General features: G+C 31.6%; 1 protein-coding gene across 5 annotated transcripts in view; it reads left to right on the top strand.

The window, feature by feature from the left end:
• Positions 1-725: 725 nt before the first annotated feature.
• The window catches only part of LOC139510395 (inactive rhomboid protein 2-like), a 30,677-nt gene continuing 10,577 nt past the window's right edge, over positions 726-20,825 (top strand). The window contains exons 1-12 of one of the 5 annotated variants that reach the window (XM_071296979.1): positions 738-928; positions 1,551-1,606; positions 4,868-5,066; positions 5,637-5,753; positions 7,248-7,447; positions 10,509-10,529; positions 14,213-14,239; positions 17,990-18,235; positions 18,954-19,065; positions 19,467-19,541; positions 19,887-20,048; positions 20,363-20,451. In XM_071296979.1, the coding sequence (XP_071153080.1) occupies positions 1,599-1,606; positions 4,868-5,066; positions 5,637-5,753; positions 7,248-7,447; positions 10,509-10,529; positions 14,213-14,239; positions 17,990-18,235; positions 18,954-19,065; positions 19,467-19,541; positions 19,887-20,048; positions 20,363-20,451 (1,256 nt within the window). In that variant the 5' untranslated portion in view covers positions 738-928; positions 1,551-1,598. Of the gene's footprint in view, positions 929-1,550; positions 1,607-4,867; positions 5,067-5,636; positions 5,754-7,247; positions 7,448-10,508; positions 10,530-13,422; positions 13,438-14,212; positions 14,240-17,989; positions 18,236-18,953; positions 19,066-19,466; positions 19,542-19,886; positions 20,049-20,362; positions 20,452-20,825 lie in introns of all 5 variants that reach the window. The other 4 variants (XM_071296983.1, XM_071296993.1, XM_071296991.1 and 1 more) reach the window with 4 other exon arrangements.

The following is a 20,825-nucleotide window of genomic DNA, read 5'->3' as shown; positions in this document are numbered from 1 at the left end:
GTGTTTCAGTTACATGTCCTGTCTCAACTGATCTGATATATTGCTTTTCAGAAGAAAAAAAATCTAAAAATCAAATTGATAATAATTAAATTGTCACTGGCTGCACTATTTTCAAAAATTAAATAAAAAAACCGAAATCATTAACAATTGATCCCTCAAATGCCCTAGATTAAAAATATCCCTATATCAAAAACAGAAACTAGTAATTTCGTTCAGAAAAAATCAACAACCATACTATAACTTATTTAAAATTTTCTATTTACTATACAAATCCTTGCTGTTTTCCATCAAATCAATTCACTGTTTTGCTGTTATGGGGACCCCCTTGCCCCCTCTTATCAGTACAGATTCCCCCACGATTTCAATTGCGCCAATTGTATCATAATTCTTTTTTTCTTTTTTTGACAAAGGTTTCAGAAGGTATAGATAACATAAAATAACAAATCATAACAATATTAAAACAAATTAAAATTAAATTGTGTTATGGTAAGTTGTTGCTTTTTACAGTGATAGTTTTGGTTCTTAGTTATATCGAACCTAGGGGTGTGTTTTTTTCAAAGTATAATTAATGGATACTTTCTTTGCTTTTTATTTTCTATTTCTTATACATAATTTATATTTTTTTATTTTCTACAACTATTTTTTATATTTTGTCTCAAGTAATACCATTGTTAAAATGTAAATAGACGATGGAAGTGCATGGTTTCACGATGCTCCAAAAAGCTGTTTGAAAAAGCGCACCCCTGAAAGCAAAGTTGCCAAAAATGGTAAACCGAAAGTTGACGAACATTATTTAGCCAAGCATATTTGCAGTAAACGTTTTTCGTATTCCTGTTCTTAAATGGTGAACAGAATAATTGGAGAAAAAGAATTGCATATGCCGAATTCCTTGTTAAAGTTCTAGGATTTGGCAAAATCTGACACAAATGTAGGTGTAGCCTCATTACTGACATTAGCCTAGTCCAAATAATTATGACGTCTTGAAAGGCTATTATAATTTTTTTCTTTGACGCCTTACATCAACAAGGCGTCAAAGAAAAAATTATAATAGCCTTTCAAGACGTCATAATTATTTGGACTAACATTAGCCTAGCCATGTTAGTTAGTTTCGGTTTATTTTAGTAAAATTATTGCTGTAAGATAAAAAAAAAAATATATATATATATATAGTTCACTGTAAGAAATGTATTGATTATATTGTTATCCTAATAGGATGAACAGTTGCACTTGAAAAATAATTTTGATTACTCAGTGTTATTAAAGGAAGACAACTCAATACAATTTCAGTTATAACAAAAGCCGCAGGTTTCATCTTAACAAATGTACAAAAATGGCTGTATTTACACCTCAAAAACTACTCTGAGTACAGACTAACATCTGCAGTTTGAAAACTTTTAAGACCTAGCATCAGCTAGATATACATGTATGAAAGTTAAATGGTGGCATTTTTTTCGTTCCTGCTGTTGTTGTAAAACATAATATACATGTCAGATATGTATATACATGTACATTCTAAAGAGACAATTTTACAGGTTTTTTTTACATTTCAGGTTAAAATTGGAGCAAAACCTTTGATAACTTAAAGTTCTAAGCCAAAGATGCAAAGGTAAGTCCTCTTTGTCCATGAGTACCTTAATTTTTTGCACCAAATTGATTGTTTTAGAGCTGATGAGTTAAGTTAACACCACATGGATTTTTCTAGCATTCCAAAGGGTCCGAAAAATTCCAGTGATATTAGTTGCCTTAAATTAGTGGAGAATAAAGGCTTTTTCCCCTGGAGAAGAATCCCAATTTGAAAAAAAATGGCTTAAAATTGTTCCCAAAAAAACAATTTTCTTCCCAAACAGTGCAGTCTCAGTAGTAATTGTGCAAGAATACAAACTGAAAAATGCTCATTTAAACATTTTCCATACCTAAAATGACTATATGTGCAGATTTGAGGGTCTATTTATGTATAATCACTGACAAAAAGGGGTCTTATTTCAAAGTAGGGGTTGAGAAGAGTGGTCTGTAAATTGAAGTTTCAGTCAAATTTGTGGTTTATTATAAATTTCCCAATTTGATGAAAATGACGCATATTTTCCCAATAAAAAAGGGTAGGGGTAGTTTTGAAAAAAGCCAACAATATCACTGCATTCCCAACGGCAAATACCCTACATTTTTCCCAATTTAAAATTCCCAAATGATCACAAAATTCATTTTCATCTTTATTATTCATGACAGAGATGTTTATTTTATTCAACCGCTAGCTTTATGTCAAAAATCCCCAACAAGTAATGTGTAAATCCAAGTTGAAACATATTGAATGACAAACACTAACTGGAATCCGCTTGTATTCGCTATCACCAATCTTTACCTTAAAAAATACTGCACAGTACACCAGACCATATAACTTACCATCACCCATCTTTACCTTAAAAAATACTGCACAGTACACCAGACCATACTACTTACCATCACCCATCTTTACCTTAAAAAATACTGCACAGTACACCAGACCATATCACTTACATCACCCATCTTTACCTTAAAAAATACTGCACAGTACAGCAGACCATATCACTTACCATCACCCATCTTTACCTTAAAAAATACTGCATAGTACACCAGACCATATCACTTACCATCACCCATCTTTACCTTAAAAAATACTGCACAGTACACCAGACCATATCACTTACCATCACCCATCTTTACCTTAAAAAATACTGCACAGTACACCAGACCATATCACTTACCATCACCCATCTTTACCTTAAAAAATACTGCACAGTACACAAAACCATATCACTTACCATCACCCATCTTTACCTTAAAAAAAACTGCACAGTATAGCAGACCATATCACTTACCATCACCCATCTTTACCTTAAAAAATACTGCACAGTACACCAGACCATATCACTTACCATCACCCATCTTTACCTTAAAAAATACTCCACAGTACACAAAACCATATCACTTACCATCACCCATCTTTACCTTAAAAAATACTGCACAGTACACCAGACCATATCACTTACCATCACCCATCTTTACCTTAAAAAATACTGCACAGTACAGCAGACCATATCACTTACCATCACCCTTCTTTACCTTAAAAAATACTGCACAGTACACCAGACCATATCACTTACCATCACCCATCTTTACCTTAAAAAATACTGCACAGTACACCAGACCATATCACTTACCATCACCCATCTTTACCTTAAAAAATACTGCACAGTACACCAGACCATATCACTTACCATCACCCATCTTTACCTTAAAAAATACTGCACAGAACACCAGACCATATATCACTTACCATCACCCATCTTTACCTTAAAAAATACTGCACAGTACTCAAAACCATATCACTTACCATCACCCATCTTTACCTTAAAAAATACTGCACAGTACAGCAGACCATATCACTTACCATCACCCATCTTTACCTTAAAAAATACTGCACAGTACAGCAGACCATATCACTTACCATCACCCATCTTTACCTTAAAAAATACTGCACAGTACACCAGACCATATCACTTACCATCACCCATCTTTACCTTAAAAAATACTGCACAGTACAGCAGACCATATCACTTACCATCACCCATCTTTACCTTAAAAAATACTGCACAGTACACCAAACCATATCACTTACCATCACCCATCTTTACCTTAAAAAATACTGCACAGTACACCAGACCATATCACTTACCATCACCCATCTTTACCTTAAAAAATACTGCACAGTACACCAGACCATATCACTTACCATCACCCATCTTTACCTTAAAAAATACTGCACAGTACACCAGACCATATCACTTACCATCACCCATCTTTACCTTAAAAAATACTGCACAGTACACAAAACCATATCACTTACCATCACCCATCTTTACCTTAAAAAATTCTGCACAGTACAGCAGACCATATCACTTACCATCACCCATCTTTACCTTAAAAAATACTGCACAGTACACCAGACCATATCCCTTACCATCACCCATCTTTACCTTAAAAAATACTGCACAGTACACCAGACCATATCACTTACCATCACCCATCTTTACCTTAAAAAATACTGCACAGTACACCAGACCATATCACTTACCATCACCCATCTTTACCTTAAAAAATACTGCACAGTACAGCAGACCATATAACTTACCATCACCCATCTTTACCTTAAAAAATACTGCACAGTACAGCAGATCATATCACTTACCATCACCCATCTTTACCTTAAAAAATACTGCACAGTACACCAGACCATATCACTTACCATCACCCATCTTTACCTTAAAAAATACTGCACAGTACAGCAGATCATATCACTTACCATCACCCATCTTTACCTTAAAAAATACTGCACAGTACACCAGACCATATCACTTACCATCACCCATCTTTACCTTAAAAAATACTGCACAGTACAGCAGATCATATCACTTACCATCACCCATCTTTACCTTAAAAAATACTGCACAGTACAGCAGACCATATCACTTACCATCACCCATCTTTACCTTAAAAAATACTGCACAGTACAGCAGACCATATCAATTACCATCACCCATCTTTACCTTAAAAACAGACGAACTAACCATAATATTTAACATGTTTAATGTTAAAGAAGCCCAAACTCATTGTTATTCATCATGTTCATAAGTCAGTAAGTTGTTTTTTCTGTGCAAGATATGAAGCAAATTAATTTATCATGTTTATTGTCTGGTCTGGATTTTCAATCATATTCATTTTGAATTGGTTTTTGACAAAAGCTATTTCATTTGTCTTTCAACAATGATTGATAATATTATTTTGGGTATTACAAATCAAAAAAGGATTTCATGAAATTCAATATTTATTTTAGTGTTGCACGTTTTTTGGGTGTTGGTGAAATTGATGAGGGGACCAAAGAAAGATACAGACAAAGAAGAGAAAAATGCTATAGAACAGATCTGAAATGCCAAGGAGATGAAGTGGATTTTGGAAGAAAAAGCTGTGTTGGCAGAAAAGAGTGTAAACCAAGGAAGAGGGAGTCTTTATTTCAGATTGTTGGAAAAGCTGTGGTAAGGTTACAAAAACTTAATAAAAAAAATTGACAGTTTTGACTCAAACATACTAAGAAATAATATGGAGCTGAACATATGTCCAAAATATATATTTTGCAGTTCAAAAAACAAAAACACATGCAGGAGTCTAAACAAATAACCCGTTATGTTTTGTAGATTATATTGTATAAGCTTATTCCCTGCTGACTTTTTCACTTTTTTCAAACCATTAAAAACAAGGGCAATCTAGTTAATTCCAGTTAATAGTATGAAAAGAAATCAAAAATTGTAATCATGGTAATGAGTCATTTCTTTTGATATTTCTCAGTAAATGGACTTTTTAATATAAATTGCATATATATTATAATATGGATTAGGTAAATTATCAGTTTAAAAAAAAATGCGGACTCCCTCTTCAATTTCAGTAACTAAAATGGCTGATTACAGTCCTAAAAAATGTTAAGGATTTCTTTACCAAAATTTTTTATTTGCTCTCTCTCTCTCTCTCTCTCTCTCTCTCTCTCTCTCTCTCTCTCTCTCTCTCTCTCTCTCTCTCTCTATATATATATATATATATATATGTTTCAGGGAGCAAAAAATAAAAGTGGAAAGCAAAATGTAGAAGAGAAAATGAGAAGTTTTGCACCAGCTGATCTAAATAACAAAGAGAAGTATCCTGAACCGTCACCTGCTGATGTAACCAAGGTAATAATTGTGATTCCACTCATACATGGTATATTGCAATGACCTTATTTGTCTGCCTGTCTGTTCCACCAATTTTTTTGCACTTATTCATCTTCACTTCCTCTAGGTGAAGTGGTCACCTGGCTGAGTGGTCTAAGTAGTTACTACTGTAATCACCAGCCAGTCAACACTGAGGTTGTGAGCTCAAACCCCGCTTGTTGGGGTGTACTTGACTCAGGTGTCTAAATTAGCGTTGGTCTGGTGGTCTGAGACCAGTTGAAATACATCGGACCAGTAGATTTTGTCAGCTGTAGACCAGTAGAAATTTTTCAATAAAAATCATTTATTGTATCACAATCTTAGTTTGTTTACAATTTAACGTTTACCTGCGAAAACAATTAAACCATGAGGGGTACTATGTATTACAAATGGTCAAGTTAATTTATACATGTTATATCTGGGGTTAGCGTCCTTCACAACAACACAAAATATGGAAATTTTTGGAAGGAGTTATAATCTGTCGTACAAAAAAATAAAATAAGTGACATTCAAAGGGAAGATGGGAATAAAGTTTATGAAATTGAAAAAAGGAAATGTTATTGTCAAATGTCCTGGGAAAAGGATCATGAATGGTTAAATTATATAGTCGATTGCAATGTAATGAATAGTATAAGTTATAAAGTATATGACATGTGAACAGTCTTCACACCAAATATTTGAATCCACAAGCCCAAAGCTGAATTTTAACAAATTTTTAGTTGAATTCTGTTGGCTTGTAGAGAAGACTTTCACAAGACGACAGCAATTTTACTAGCCATGGCTGTAGGATAGAGTTAAGCGTGAAGACAGTGTGGATAATTTACAATCACAGACCTTTATATGAAATGTAGTTTTGTAACGGATCTTCAAATTTTAATTTAGATTCTGTACTCGTTTGTGCTTGCTCATGAACAATAAAAACAGCATTAAAAATCTACAGGAATAAAGGAGAGAAAACCACCAGAGGAATCAAAGGCAGGGAAAGTTATTAGAAAATCATTGAGATTATCAAAGCCTTTATCAAAATCAGGATCAAGACTCTCTCTTTTTCTTGTCTTAAATATATAAAAGAAAGCATTAAAAATTTTTTCAGTCCACTGGTCCGTCTGGCCTGTACACAAAAAAAGCTTACATGTAAATTTGACCCCTGACAATCTTAATTGGCTAGGATTGTCAGTTTTCTTATCTAAGGTCAGTGGTTTTCTCCAGCACTCCGGCTTCCTTTATCAATAAAAACTGGCTGCCAAGAAATAGCCCAAAAGCGAGGGTTTAAAATGGCATTAAAATCTATCAATTTTCACTTCATATATGATAACACTTTGAATATTTATCACTTGAAAAGTTGAGCTAGACATTTTCCTTCAATGTGAAAAACGAGTGGATATGAAATAAAAAAGCATTTGCATTACATTATGGTAAATTTAGATTGATGAAATCCTAAAATATGATTTTATTTATTGAGTTTTATTTTTACAGTTAAAAGAAGATTTGTTTTATGATGAAATCAGGAAAGATGAAACCCCTGAAGAAAGGAATGGTAAAGGAGAAAGTCACATGGACATGGCTATGGAACGTCCGAGAGAAGTAGGTGAGAAGGGAAGAGGAGAGAAGAACTTTGATGAAGTAGATATGCCCATGTCACGTCATAGAGAAGAAGAAGAAGAAGAACATGATGAGTAAGGCTGTTTACGTTATATTTATAGCACAGATAACATGCTCTGTAAAACATTTCTGTAAACTGAAAATAGAACAAGTGAAAAAACTTAAGAAATCATTTTCACTGTTGGTTGCCATATTTATTGTTATAGTACATGTTAAATCTTGTGATATGTTTTTATACATTCTTTAGGTTTTGTTTAACACAGGGTATTGGGAGCTATGATGTTATATGTAGAATATGTTTGCATACTTACTGATACAATTATTGCATTACTAATTGTCCAGTTTGTCAAAAAATTCAGCCATCTTACACATAACATGTCTACATACACAACAGTAGGAGTCTTTACTTTGTTAAAAAAAACTTTCATAAATCCAGTGTAATCTTTACATGAGAACATAGCCCTACATATTGTCTCATTTAAAGATAAACATGAAGCTTCTTTAGGAGAAAGTAGAGTCCATTTTTAATGTCGAAACCAATGTTTAATCACCATTTTTAATGTTGATACCAATGTTTAATCACCATTTTTAATGTTGATACCAATGTTTAATCATGACTTCACCATAAACAATGGGAAACAATAATTTATGAGAATAATTTTTAGTGGAACTTAGCCTATATTGATATTGATCTCAATTCCATTCTGAGTCAACTGAGGAATTGCTTTTCAAAGGATCCTATTGGGAAAATATTCAGTAAGATTAATTAAAGCAACTACTTTCAGACAAAAACAGCTTGTTGAATGGAATTAACATGACGTAGACTTCCATTTTGTTCTCTCAGCAGAATTTTATTAATATAATAGATTCGAAGGGCTTGACAAAAGTACAACTTTTTTGTACTTGTTTTCCTTGTAGGCTTTTTAAATCTTTTGCTTAGGCTCTATACACCTTTTGCATATGATACTTGTTAATTTTTTGGCCTTTTTTTTTAGCTTTTTTTATTGAGATATTGCCTATATATTTGTCTATTAGTTCACACTATTAGTGGAATCAAATCTAATAGGCAATATTTGTTTATTTTATATCTGAATGTTATGGAATATGTCAAACATATACTTTTGATTTATTGTTCATGTTTAAATTATAAATTAAATTCTTTTAATTGATCTCATATTTCAATTTATTCATGCATAAATATATTATCTATGGATAAAAATTGTTTTATTTTGTGCTGTCATGAAAGACAATAAAGGATTGACTCTTTGCTAGTTTGTTTTATGGCCTTTGGCATATTGGAATGGGTCTTAAGTTCAACTAATGTATCAATAGCCTGTAAACACTGAGGTTGTGAGCTCTAGTCTCACACATGGCTGTAGCATTTGACTCCAATCCTAATTCACAAGGAATGTCAGTTTTCATAAGGAAAGTTCAGTGGTTATCTTAGTGCACCCTGGATGAGAACACCAATCAATCTTCGTAAAAAAATAGAATATATTGACTCAGTATCTGTACTGCGCATGGGTGACAAAATGGGTCTTGTCTAGGATGTATATTGACCAAAACTAATGACAATACTGTCAATAGTCACATGATCATTTCAATCTACATGTACATTTGACCTGGTAAATTTGCAGTGATTAAATTTTCAAGACAATTAATGGAACAATAGATAAAAATCATTTAATTATTTTGATGCAACAAAGACAATCTTATTCTTCAGATCAGTTAACAACTTGTCGTCGGTAAATATTGATTGCTGCTGTCATGGCTTTATAAATAGAATTATAAAGAATGAAAATGAATTATATAAAACATACCAACATACAATATGTTACACAATATATAAAAGGAGTGATGTATATTTATGTGAATTATTATATGGTGTTTATCATCAGCTAGCTGTTATAGGAATGGTGCATGTTTCATTGTTTCATTGTTTCGTTATAAAAAATTTGTAACATTTTGTTATACCTGTAACCAGGTGTGAATTTTATAGCCTTCTTGACACTGTTTGTCATGCCTGGCCTATAAAAAGTGAAATGCTACCTTTTCTGGCAGGAGAATATTTGGGAATGGACAGTTATGAGTTATATGGTGGGAGGGCATAGACACCTACTTCCAAATTTCCTAGAGGAATTCTACATTTCAAGTGGTGATTTTATTAGCACTACAATTATTGCAACTTCTAGATTCGGAAAGCTGAAAAGTGATGGACCAGATGTTTGAATTGTTGTTATAAAATTGTTTCTTGTGATGATTTATACAGCTGGACCATATTCCTCTATGTTTCTGTGTCTGGCTTATTCCTTTATATTGCAAACCTTTCTGAAATTCAAAATGAAATTAAGCAGTGAAATGATTGAATCAGTTTGTTGGATTTGAAGACGTTGAAATTACTTATCAATTTTTAATATAAAAAAGAAGATGTGGTATAATTGCCAATGAAACAATTATCCACAAGAGACCATATGACAAAGAAATCGATTACTATAAGGTCACTGTACGGCCTTCAACAATGAGCAAAGCCCATACTGCATAGTCAGCTGTAAAAGACTTTATTTTCTGATATATTTTTTAAATAAACAGATTGAGGAAGATGCATGCAGGGTGTCACCGTTTGAGTTTCTTTTATTTATCAATAACCAGTTATGATTGAAAGGAATGAAAATTTTAATTTTAATGAACTGGAACTTATTTAAAAAAAAAGAAAAAAGAGTAAAAGATGTTTGATGACAGTGAACTTATCTATCAGCAAATTTAATTATCAATAAATGATCAGTAAATAGGCAGCCCACTAGAATCCTTTCTATACTTGGGGTCATCTTTGTGTTTGGATTCTCAGTAATTGCTTTATAAATCTCTACTGTTAATAGGGGATAAGGTTTTTTTTAACTTTTTGTTTTTCTGATTGTAAAAAGAACTGTTTTACTAAGGATTTTCAGTAATTTCAATTTAAAGTGCTTATACCCGGGTTTAAATTCCAATTGGAAAAATGAAGATTATAAATAAAGATCTCTTAAGTTTTGATATAAATGCAAAGATGGTGATAGATATCTGTAATTCTGTATTGCATGTGTATAATTTTACCAACACAGTCTTTACAAATTTTGACAAAGACCCTTTATGTTACAGACTTGATACTAGAAAAATTAGGTAAGACATATTGCATCATGTTAAATGGAAGTTTATGTTGTCATTTTGCTTTAACTTGGGTTTGTGGACTTATCACTGATCTAATCATTCAGCCACTTGTAGGAGCAAGTCTAGACTAACCACTTACCCAAGAACAAAAACATGAGTTATTAATCTAGAAAAAAATACATATTTCTGTTTACAAACTTTAAGTAATTTCTTTAGTTTGCTTCATACTTTTTTTTTTGCTTTCTGATTTTTCATTCTATTTTTTCTTTCACTGCCATTGTTTAAAGCAATAGCTCATGGAAACATTATGGAGTTGTATTGTGCTCTGCTAAGCATACCCAAATCAATATTCAGACAATTCTCTTGTGAAGATTTGTCTCATTGGCAATCATACCACATCTTCTTTTTTATAAGAACTTATGTAAGAAAACATTACAATCTGAAATAATTTCAATGGAAGAATCATGATAATATTATGAACAGAGAAAGAGCATTAAGTCCTTCTGTGTTATTTGAAAGTTCCACTAATAGTTGCATGTTTGATATTTCAACAAAGAGATATTATGAAGAGATGCAGGATATTGCAGTTAAGTGTCCTTCATCCCTTTCTCATGAATTCAGAATTTGGTTCATATAAAGGGTCTTCTTTGGCAACATATGCTATTTGCAGTGACATGTTCTGGTCAATAAAGTGATAAGTATATTTGTTTGCCTTAAAAACAAAATCAAATTTGAATTTTGAAAATAAACTTGAATAATGTTCAATTTGGCATATATCACACACAGATTTTAATACTGTTGCTTCTATAAAAACACAAAGAAAGATGTTATTCAGAGTCTGAATACTTTTAATTTCTAAATAACATTAAAATAACATTAAACTTGACTTTTATTGTCAACAAATTCTAAGTAGTCTATTAATGTAAAGTAAATCATAATTAATGTAAAAACTTACTGTTTCAATACCAATAAAAGTTCCAGTCATTACAACTGAATAGATGTGTAATTGGCTCAATTCACAAACAAATGTGAGAAAAATACCTGTAGGTTATAGATAATGCAATTTCCTCTGGAAACTGCCTTTTCGACAAAAACTGTGCCACTTATAAAATGAAGTTTTGTTAAAAATTATATCCTTGAAAGGAACTACTATTTTATTGAAAGTTTTGAAGTTCTAAGAGTTTAAACTTATACTAAAATTCCGTACTACTCCTGCCTTCATTTTGGGTCTTCCTCAGAATTCAATATTTCCCAAATCTATGTGTTTTGATACTGGTAACATTCCCAACTTATGTCTATGAGATAAAACATAGATATCATATTGGGGAACCAGTATGTATCAACACAAAATATCTATTGATATATATATCTCCCAAAAGAGGTATGGCTTGTGAAGCAGTTGTATTTAAAAAGTACAACCTATAAGTCATTAACATTTCAGTATAACTCTTGATCTCCTCGTCATCTCCTGATTTTCATACTACACCATGTAAATGGTGGTCAGCTATAGATGGACAATGTATTTGTATTAAATTACTAATTACAGCAAACATTCAATGTCATACAGTACTATATATAATTATGTGGTTTGCCTACATTCTGTTGCTGGTTTACTTGGGTCTATGTCTGCATGCTGTCTTAAACTGGTTTCAGGTGAGTGTATAGCAGAAAATATCGTGAGGGTCCTGTATCTTAGATGTTGTATCAACTTATCCTACCAGTTGTTATCTGAGTGGGCTAAAGTAATAATTTTCTAAAACGATATTCTTGCAAGTTTCATACCATTTGAAGTGTAAACTGAAGGTGGTTTGCAATAACAAATTTCACATAGTTAAAAATGGAAGTTTATGTTTAACAATTGGAAGCTGAAATACATCAACATATAGTCTGTTATAAATAAAAGAAGACTGTTTTGGGGCCAAAAAAATCAACTATATTTGATTTGGAGAATCATAAGACTTGTTTCTTTTTATTTTAGAAAATATTTAAGTTGTGGTTTAAAATATACTCTTTAATCGATTACATTGACATGAAATTACATCAATTTTGGCAAAATCATGACTTGCATTTGTATAGAAATAATATAGAGCACAACAGTCTCTCAGTATGATATTCATACAGGAGGTGTATTTTCATGGCATCAATTCAAAAATATATGATGCTATGAAAACATACATGCTAGCCCAGACAACATATGACAGATTTAAAATATATGGTTTGACATTGTTTTTGTTTCATTAGAACTGAGATAACGATATATTGTATTTAAGATTCAATGGCATCATTTGGTGATTTGATGGTTACAAAACCCTGTTTACTGGCTTTGCTAAGGTGTTGACAGTAAACTCTATTTGTGACCATTGAATCACCAATTGATGACGTCAGAGCTTTAAACAAATAAATGTCATCTCCTAATTTTATTATCTTAGATAGTGACTTGAAATTTTTAAGGCAGGTATTTTGTAACTGCGCACATGAATTTCAAAGGATTTATGTTGTCTCTATCCAATTGCTATTTTGTCATTAACTTTCCATGTTCAGTGTCGAGTTGATTAGTTTTGATAGGAGGATGTAATATTTGCAAACTAAATATAACTGTATAATGTTTACAGTTCTCCCATATAAAACATGAATTAGTTTGGTTGGATTTATTTTGTTCTTACTTCTTTTAAACTGAGTTTTACTGTGCATATTGCCGTGTGTTTCTTTATTCTACATTAGCTAGAGGTATAGGGGAGGATTGAGATCTCACAAAACATGTTTAACCCTGCCGCATTTTTGCACCTGCCTCTGGCGTTGAAGACCCATTGGTGGCCTAATCAGCTGTTATCTGCTCTTTGGTCGGGTTGTTGTCTCTTTGACACATTCCTCATATATTTCCATTCTCAATTTTATTACTAATCAGGTACACATCTTCAGTGTAAGTAGATCACACAAAACTGTATATTACAAATCTATATCTTATATAGAAATGTCACACTTTATATAAATATTACAGGATACTGTTTCACAAAGTTTACATAAAACACACAAAAATTAGTTAATTGACTAGGATTGTAAGTGTTCCTACAAGAAGGTTGGTGGTTCTCTCAGGACTGTCCAGCTTCCTCCACCAATGAAAACTGACAATCACAAAAATGCACAATAGTGCTAGAAGTGGCTTTAAACAACAATCAATCAACCAACCATTAAAAAATAAATAAAAACCAATGTTTCCCCACACTAAGGGATACAATTGGCCTGTAATGATAGTATTGGTAGAATTTATGCACATTCGTTTCATAGATCAACTAATATATAACATCTTTACACAGTTATACCATTTAACATCATTATATATATTTTGATAGATGTTCTTTTGTTGCTTATTGTTTATATCAAGCTTGTCAGTGTTGTAAAGGGTAGATAGATTTGTGACTTGTTAGATTAGGAAAATCCAGTTTCAGTTTTTGGAATTTTGATTTATATTATTTTAGATAGAGAACTAAAACAGTTTTTCTAGAAGAAGACAAACAGTCATAAGTCCATCAGGAACTATAGTTGTAAAAGTTTTTTTTAAAATGATGACTTTGAAGTTTGATTACAAACCTATTTCTGTGGTGTAATACTTATTTTTCTAGATTTAATATAGTTCCCCCCTCACCATGTTTTATATTTTTATTGGTATAATCAATTGAGTGTCCAAACATTTCTAGGGTTCAAGAAACCATATTGCCACCCAGGTAAATGCATATATTATTTGAACTTCTGATGCAAAGAATCTAGATTAAAATATATCTGACATTATGAATTGAATTGCATGAGATATATTATAGTTGTCTTGAAATGAATTTGTCTCCAAGCATGTTATTTAAGAACTGCATTGTTCCAATGTTTTTTAAGCTTTGAATTAAATACATAAAATAGCAGTTATATTAAAAATACATTTCTTTAGAAGCTATCATAAAATAATTTTATTAACTTTACATGTATAACAGGTCCGAGATCACCATTGTCGTCCCTTGATTTTCGTTGTCCACAAATATAGTCCCTAGTGTTGAGGGTTGGTTACTTGCCATTAATTTTTATACCCCTTCCAAATTTATTTCTCCATGTTCAATGCCTCAAATTGCAAGGAGGGGGATGAAATTACACTGTAAAAAAATTTGGGTCCAGAATTTTAAAGGAAAGTAGTGATTTGGTCCAGCTGAAAAAGGTTGAAAATGAGCACTTCGGAAGCTGTCAAAAGATTTCAAGACGCCCTAAACATAAAATTGTCCATATTTTGAGTTAGAGGCGATGAAGTTTTCTATAAATTTGATATAATTTGTCCCAAAAGTAGTACAACACACTGTAAAAGTTTCTTTGAGAAAGCGCAGGTGGGATTTTTTTTATTTTCATTTATGTTCTAAAAGAAATGCACTACGAATTAATTGTGTTCTCGGACCTAAGAGGTGAAATCTGTAAATATAGAATTTGTACTCTGGCAACTTCCCTTAATGATTTGATGGTGTCAACTTGTCAAATAGCATGAAACTAAAGGATTTAAACTTTTATTTTATAGAATTTCTGCAAAAACGACCAATTTTGGCATTTTATTGTCAAAATAGGCATTTTATAACTTTTTCAATATTGATGCATAAATGGCATCCTGACTTTCTATCTGACAGGTTTTAATGTGTCAATATTTGTGTTTCTATGCCTTTATCTGCTTCTTTTACTTATTTATGAACTCTGAATCTACAGAAAAGAAATTTATCTCAGATAAAATGTGCAAAATGTGTTGTATAAATGACCCTTGTCTAACGCCTTGTTCGGATGCAGTCAATAGTGGGGAACTTGGTATATAAAATTTGATGTCCATATTAGAGACCTCACTAAATTTGTATCAAATGCACTTTACAATGTCTATTGTACCTGTTTCATTTCACATAATATATTTCTTTTCTTCTGTAGGATAGCAAGTGGTTTAAATATAAGCCTGTTGAGAATAAATTGCATGCAAGTTTTTCCCTAAAAAGGCAAAAATCTTTGTTTCAGCCCATACTGCTTGTAAGAAAAGTTAATTGCAAGAGTCTTTTTGTGTTCAGATTTGTTGTATCATGTCACATGAGTATAGAAATGATAAAAAAGACACAAATTTTTATTTCTTATAGCCTCAACATGCACTTTTTAATGTAAATATGTGGCAAGGCCTAAATTGACCCTAAATTTTTTCCAGTCTTACTTGGCCTAAGACCCTTTTAAACTAATATGATATGTTATTTGTAACTTTTCTTTCCATTTAAAGTACTTTAAATACATATGTAAGGATTATTTATAACCAAAAAGCTTCACAAATTTAAAATTGCTGGAAAATATTACATCTTCATGTAAGGCTCCCCTTCATTGAAAAACCTAAATTTTTAGGGGCAGGCTCATATAAATTTGACTTTTGAATAATTATGCCAAGTCTGATAAATCAAATGAGTACTCTATTGCTTTTAGTACATGATAAGTTATATATTAAGGCATTTAAAAAGTATTTTTTTGCAATATTTTAATTTTCAAAGCCCCAAATGTTGATAGTTGAAATTTTTCAATTTTAACGTCAAAATTTTACACGCAAAGATGAGTATAGAACTTAATTTAATGTCTACAATATACATCCTATTGACATGAAACTTTGTAAGCAGTGTTATAATACATTAAACTTTGTTCATACCAAGTTTTTTTAAGATTTGTCAACTCTTTCTACCCTATTAGGTCCGAGATCACCATTGTCGTCCCTTGATTTTCGTTGTCCACAAATATAGTCCCTAGTGTTGAGGGTTGGTTACTTGCCATTAATTTTTATACCCCTTCCAAATTTATTTCTCCATGTTCAATGCCTCAAATTGCAAGGAGGGGGATGAAATTACACTGTAAAAAAATTTGGGTCCAGAATTTTAAAGGAAAGTAGTGATTTGGTCCAGCTGAAAAAGGTTGAAAATGAGCACTTCGGAAGCTGTCAAAAGATTTCAAGACGCCCTAAACATAAAATTGTCCATATTTTGAGTTAGAGGCGATGAATTTTTCTATAAATTTGATATAATTTGTCCCAAAAGTAGTACAACACACTGTAAAAGTTTCTTTGAGAAAGCGCAGGTGGGATTTTTTTTATTTTCATTTATGTTCTAAAAGAAATGCACTACGAATTAATTGTGTTCTCGGACCAACATTTATATTTGTTGTCTCTGAGATTGCAAATATTAACAATTGTTTACTTTAGATTTATTGTGTATTTCTATAAGGCTGATAATCTGCTTGTAAATAATCTCTGACATATGCAAAACTGGAAATGCTCTCAATATTCTTTTATATACTTTTATAATACACTGTACAATAAAAGAAAAACATAAGCATGGTTAAATTATGCAGGGTTAAATATCAAAGAATTCTATATCTTTTTTTAGAAAATGAAAGGTTTCAAATTTTTCAAAGATCTTGTTTTTGGTTGAAAAAAAAACCAACCCACACATGTATGCAAAATAAGAGTTAACTGTAAGTTCTACAAAAGAAAAAACTAAAGACTCTTTGCTTCCTATGTACATTCTTCAAACACTTAGTGAAATAAGAGGACTCTTTGATTTTTAAGGTTTTTTTTATTTGAAACTACTAATGATGCTATAATCACAGAATTTATTCTTCAGCTTTGGATTGATGTCTAGAAAAAATCATTTTAGACAAAATTTAAGTGAACACATAAAATTGAAAGATGAAGTTTTCTGAAAAGTGATTGTGTGTTTCTCTTTGTATGAATATTTCTGGCATCATAAAGTATTTCTGGTATCTTGGATTTTTTTCACACATGGTAAAAATTTGTTAATAAGACAAAACATGGTAATGCTCTCTCTATCCATCCAGAATGCATGTTTTTTTTGGATGATCACTTATATATGAATGAAACTGTAAACAAAACTCATCAGCTTTGACATAAATATCTTATTTTATGTAACATAGAATTATAGTTTCAGTTTTGTTAAAATTATAGCAGCTCAGCTACACATACATGTACTATTAAAGAGTATTTGAACTTGGTTTAGAAAATACTGATGATATATGATAATAACATTTAACTTTAAGATGTAATCCAGATATTTCAAGAACTCATTATGTTCCCATTTTAATAATTCATACAAGATTAAGAAATAATATCTTCAGAGAAGAAAGTGGCAAGGCTGTGCACGATACATGTGATATACAATGTACTAGGCAATTGTTAGTCTTATTCTAGAATAAACAGGGATTTGTTCTTTGAAAGAAACACAATTCTTGATCTAGATGATACATTCAATAATCTACAAATAAAGAACATACAATATTAAGATCATTGACTATCAACATGTATGTAGTTAAATTATTATCATATGTTATTTTTAAGTTAAACAGTTTTCAGGATTGTTTTAAAAACTTTTGTTTGTTTAAACTTTTTCTTGAAATAAGATGCACAGTTTTAATTGTGTCAATTTCAGAGTTGATGTTGGTCCCGATATTCCCTTGACTGTGATCAGGCCAAGTAATCCAGAAAGAATACATGTATCAGGTAGACCTGGAATGGCTAGAATCCCTGTTTTTATAAGACGTGAAGTTAAACCAATCCCTGCTCTACAGACGAAGAAAAGAGAGGCAGTTTTTGACCAATTATGTGACAGTGCCAAGGATTTCTTTTGTTGTAAAATATGTAAACAGAATAAAAAAGAAGGAAGTTTGGATAAACGGTTTGTATTATTATTTGTTTGAAAATAAATTCAGCTTATACCATGTATACCATGTATACTGAAATAAAGAAGTTCATTTAAAGATATATTTTTTTCACAAAATTCAACACTAATATAGCTTTGAAACAAAAATGGATTATGTCATAGTTATACTAAAATAGTCTTGTTGTTTTGAAATTCAAACATGATGTTAATATAATAATAAGAAAATGTGGCATGATTGCCAATAAGACAACTCTCCAGAAGAGACCAAATGACAAAAGTTTTTTTATGCCCTCGCTGTAAAACGGGCATGAAGTTTTACCCTTGTCAAGCTGTCCATTGGTATCGTGTCCAAAAATTAGTTTCCATTCTCTAAAATATCCTCTTACTTTACTTTGACTCAACCAAAGGGTTTGAAACTTTTACACAATGGTTATTACCACAAAACGCAGATCTCTTTTGAATTTTGATGGGGACACTGTCATGTCATGTACCTTTTATTAAGGAAACAGTTGCTTAATTTTCGGTTTCCCCACTAACTTTATTGTTTTGTTTGTAAAGACTTTATAAAGAATACTACTGTAAAAGCTGGATGTGAAATTCCACTTATTATCAAATTACTGCAGATGTTTTTTACTTCCATGATCATGATGATAGACAATATGTAGTAAAATATTAGAACTTGTTTATTTTCATTTTGATAAAATGTTCAATTATATAACATTTTATGTTTCAGACCGTATTTTTCTTACTTCATCACCTTTGTACAAGTGGTAATAATGATAGCAGCTGTAGCAGTGTATGGATTTGCTAGACCTCACTATAGTAAAGTCGAAGATGAACAACTGGTAAGATTAAGAGATATTTTGTTTGGAAGGTCTCAAATGAGATGACTGTTTGATCAAAATAAATTCACAACCATGATAGTTTACTGTTAAATGAGATAGAATTAAAACGTATGTGGAGATATATATTTGGGTGTTGAAGGAGACTTTTCACCATTTTATAATTATCAACAAATAACAAGAATGATAATTCGTGTGTTATGTTTGTAGGATAAATACTGAGAATTTTTGTCTGAGACTGTCTCATGGAAGTAATTACAAATCATTACAAATTAAGAAGTTGTAGACATGGCAGTGTATGGTCAATGACTGTATATCACATAAAAATACATGACCTACGCATTTTGTACTTCTCAAATTTGCAGCATAAATACAAATAAAATAGCATTGTCTTCAATTTTCAGGTTTTGAAACCATCTTTATCCATTGAGCTGGTTAGAAAGTCAGAGTTTGGAAACATATGGCTAGGACCAAGACAGGTACATCTTCTACCTTTTTGAGACAACATAAATATCAATTATTTATTTTTCAACAGAATCTCTTTAGTAAATATATATTTGAAAATTGAAAATCTTGGGAAACAACACTCTCTGAATTTCATGCGTCTGATGTGCTTTTCTGGATTTTTCTTCATCAGGAACCCTCAAAGCTGAACCAAAACATTTGAAGGGCCGTATGACCAAAACAGATCTATAATTAATGACAAATTTATGTTAGGTCAACCTTGCCTGAGGAAGTAAAACCTTATTTTCTGATACATGTAAATGTGAAAAGTGTAAAAAAATCTGGGGGTGTTAGAAAAATATATATTACTTCATTTTTAGGATGACTTGATCCATCTTGGTGCCAAGTACTCTCCATGTATGAGAAAAGACCCGAATCTTGTCAAAGTATTAAAAGCAGATAGAGAAGAGGAAAGAACATCAGGGTGTTGTGTGAGGGACGATGGGGCTGGATGTGTTCAAACAGTAGAATCTCAATGTAGTGTAAGTATCAGATCATGTTTAAACTCTTTAATATTCTAGAATCTGCCATGACATGTAAAAACTCTGGATTCTTACAGGACATGTTTAATCTCTATAATCTTTTTGTATTGTTAGTATCAGGACATTGTTCAAACTTGAGAATCAGTTATAAACCATAAAACAGTTTGACTGGAGCAGAAATCTTCCCCTTTGCTGTTTTGTGACTTTATTAAAAGTTCCTAATTGACAAGTCAGATATTAGGAATGTTGTTTACATTGTTATGATTTTCTGCTTAACAAATATTATGACTTAATATATGGTTTTATGATTACAGAATTTGATATCAACTTTTGTCAAGTGGAATAAAACAAAACCATCGAGTTTAGGATTTACATCTGGTGCTGTTTGTGGACAAGATCCAAAGTAAGTTAATGTTTGAATCATTCTTTACTTTACTTAACATATACTCTTGATTTATAAGTTGTCAAAGCTAGTAAAAGGAACAGTGCATTTGTTAAAAACCATTAAGCAGTTTTATTGAATGAATTCTATCGATTACTGCTTGCTGTTTCTTGCGACTGTCATACAGATATGGTGTTCTGTGCCTTATATATCTGTAATTCATCAATTTAGTTTTTATATGACCGCAAACAAATTTTTGCGTTGTATAATGCTATGATGTCGTCGTCGTCGTCCGAGGACACATTTAGTTTCCAGACAATAACTTTAGTTTTAGTGAATGGATATCTATAAAATTTTACCAGAAGGTTCAATACCACTAAATGAAAGTTGGGATT

Source organism: Mytilus edulis, chromosome 1 (assembly GCF_963676685.1).
Source record: "Mytilus edulis chromosome 1, xbMytEdul2.2, whole genome shotgun sequence".
In the NCBI taxonomy this organism is placed as follows: Eukaryota; Metazoa; Mollusca; class Bivalvia; order Mytilida; family Mytilidae; genus Mytilus; species Mytilus edulis.
This window is presented reverse-complemented; position numbering and strand designations above follow the sequence as displayed.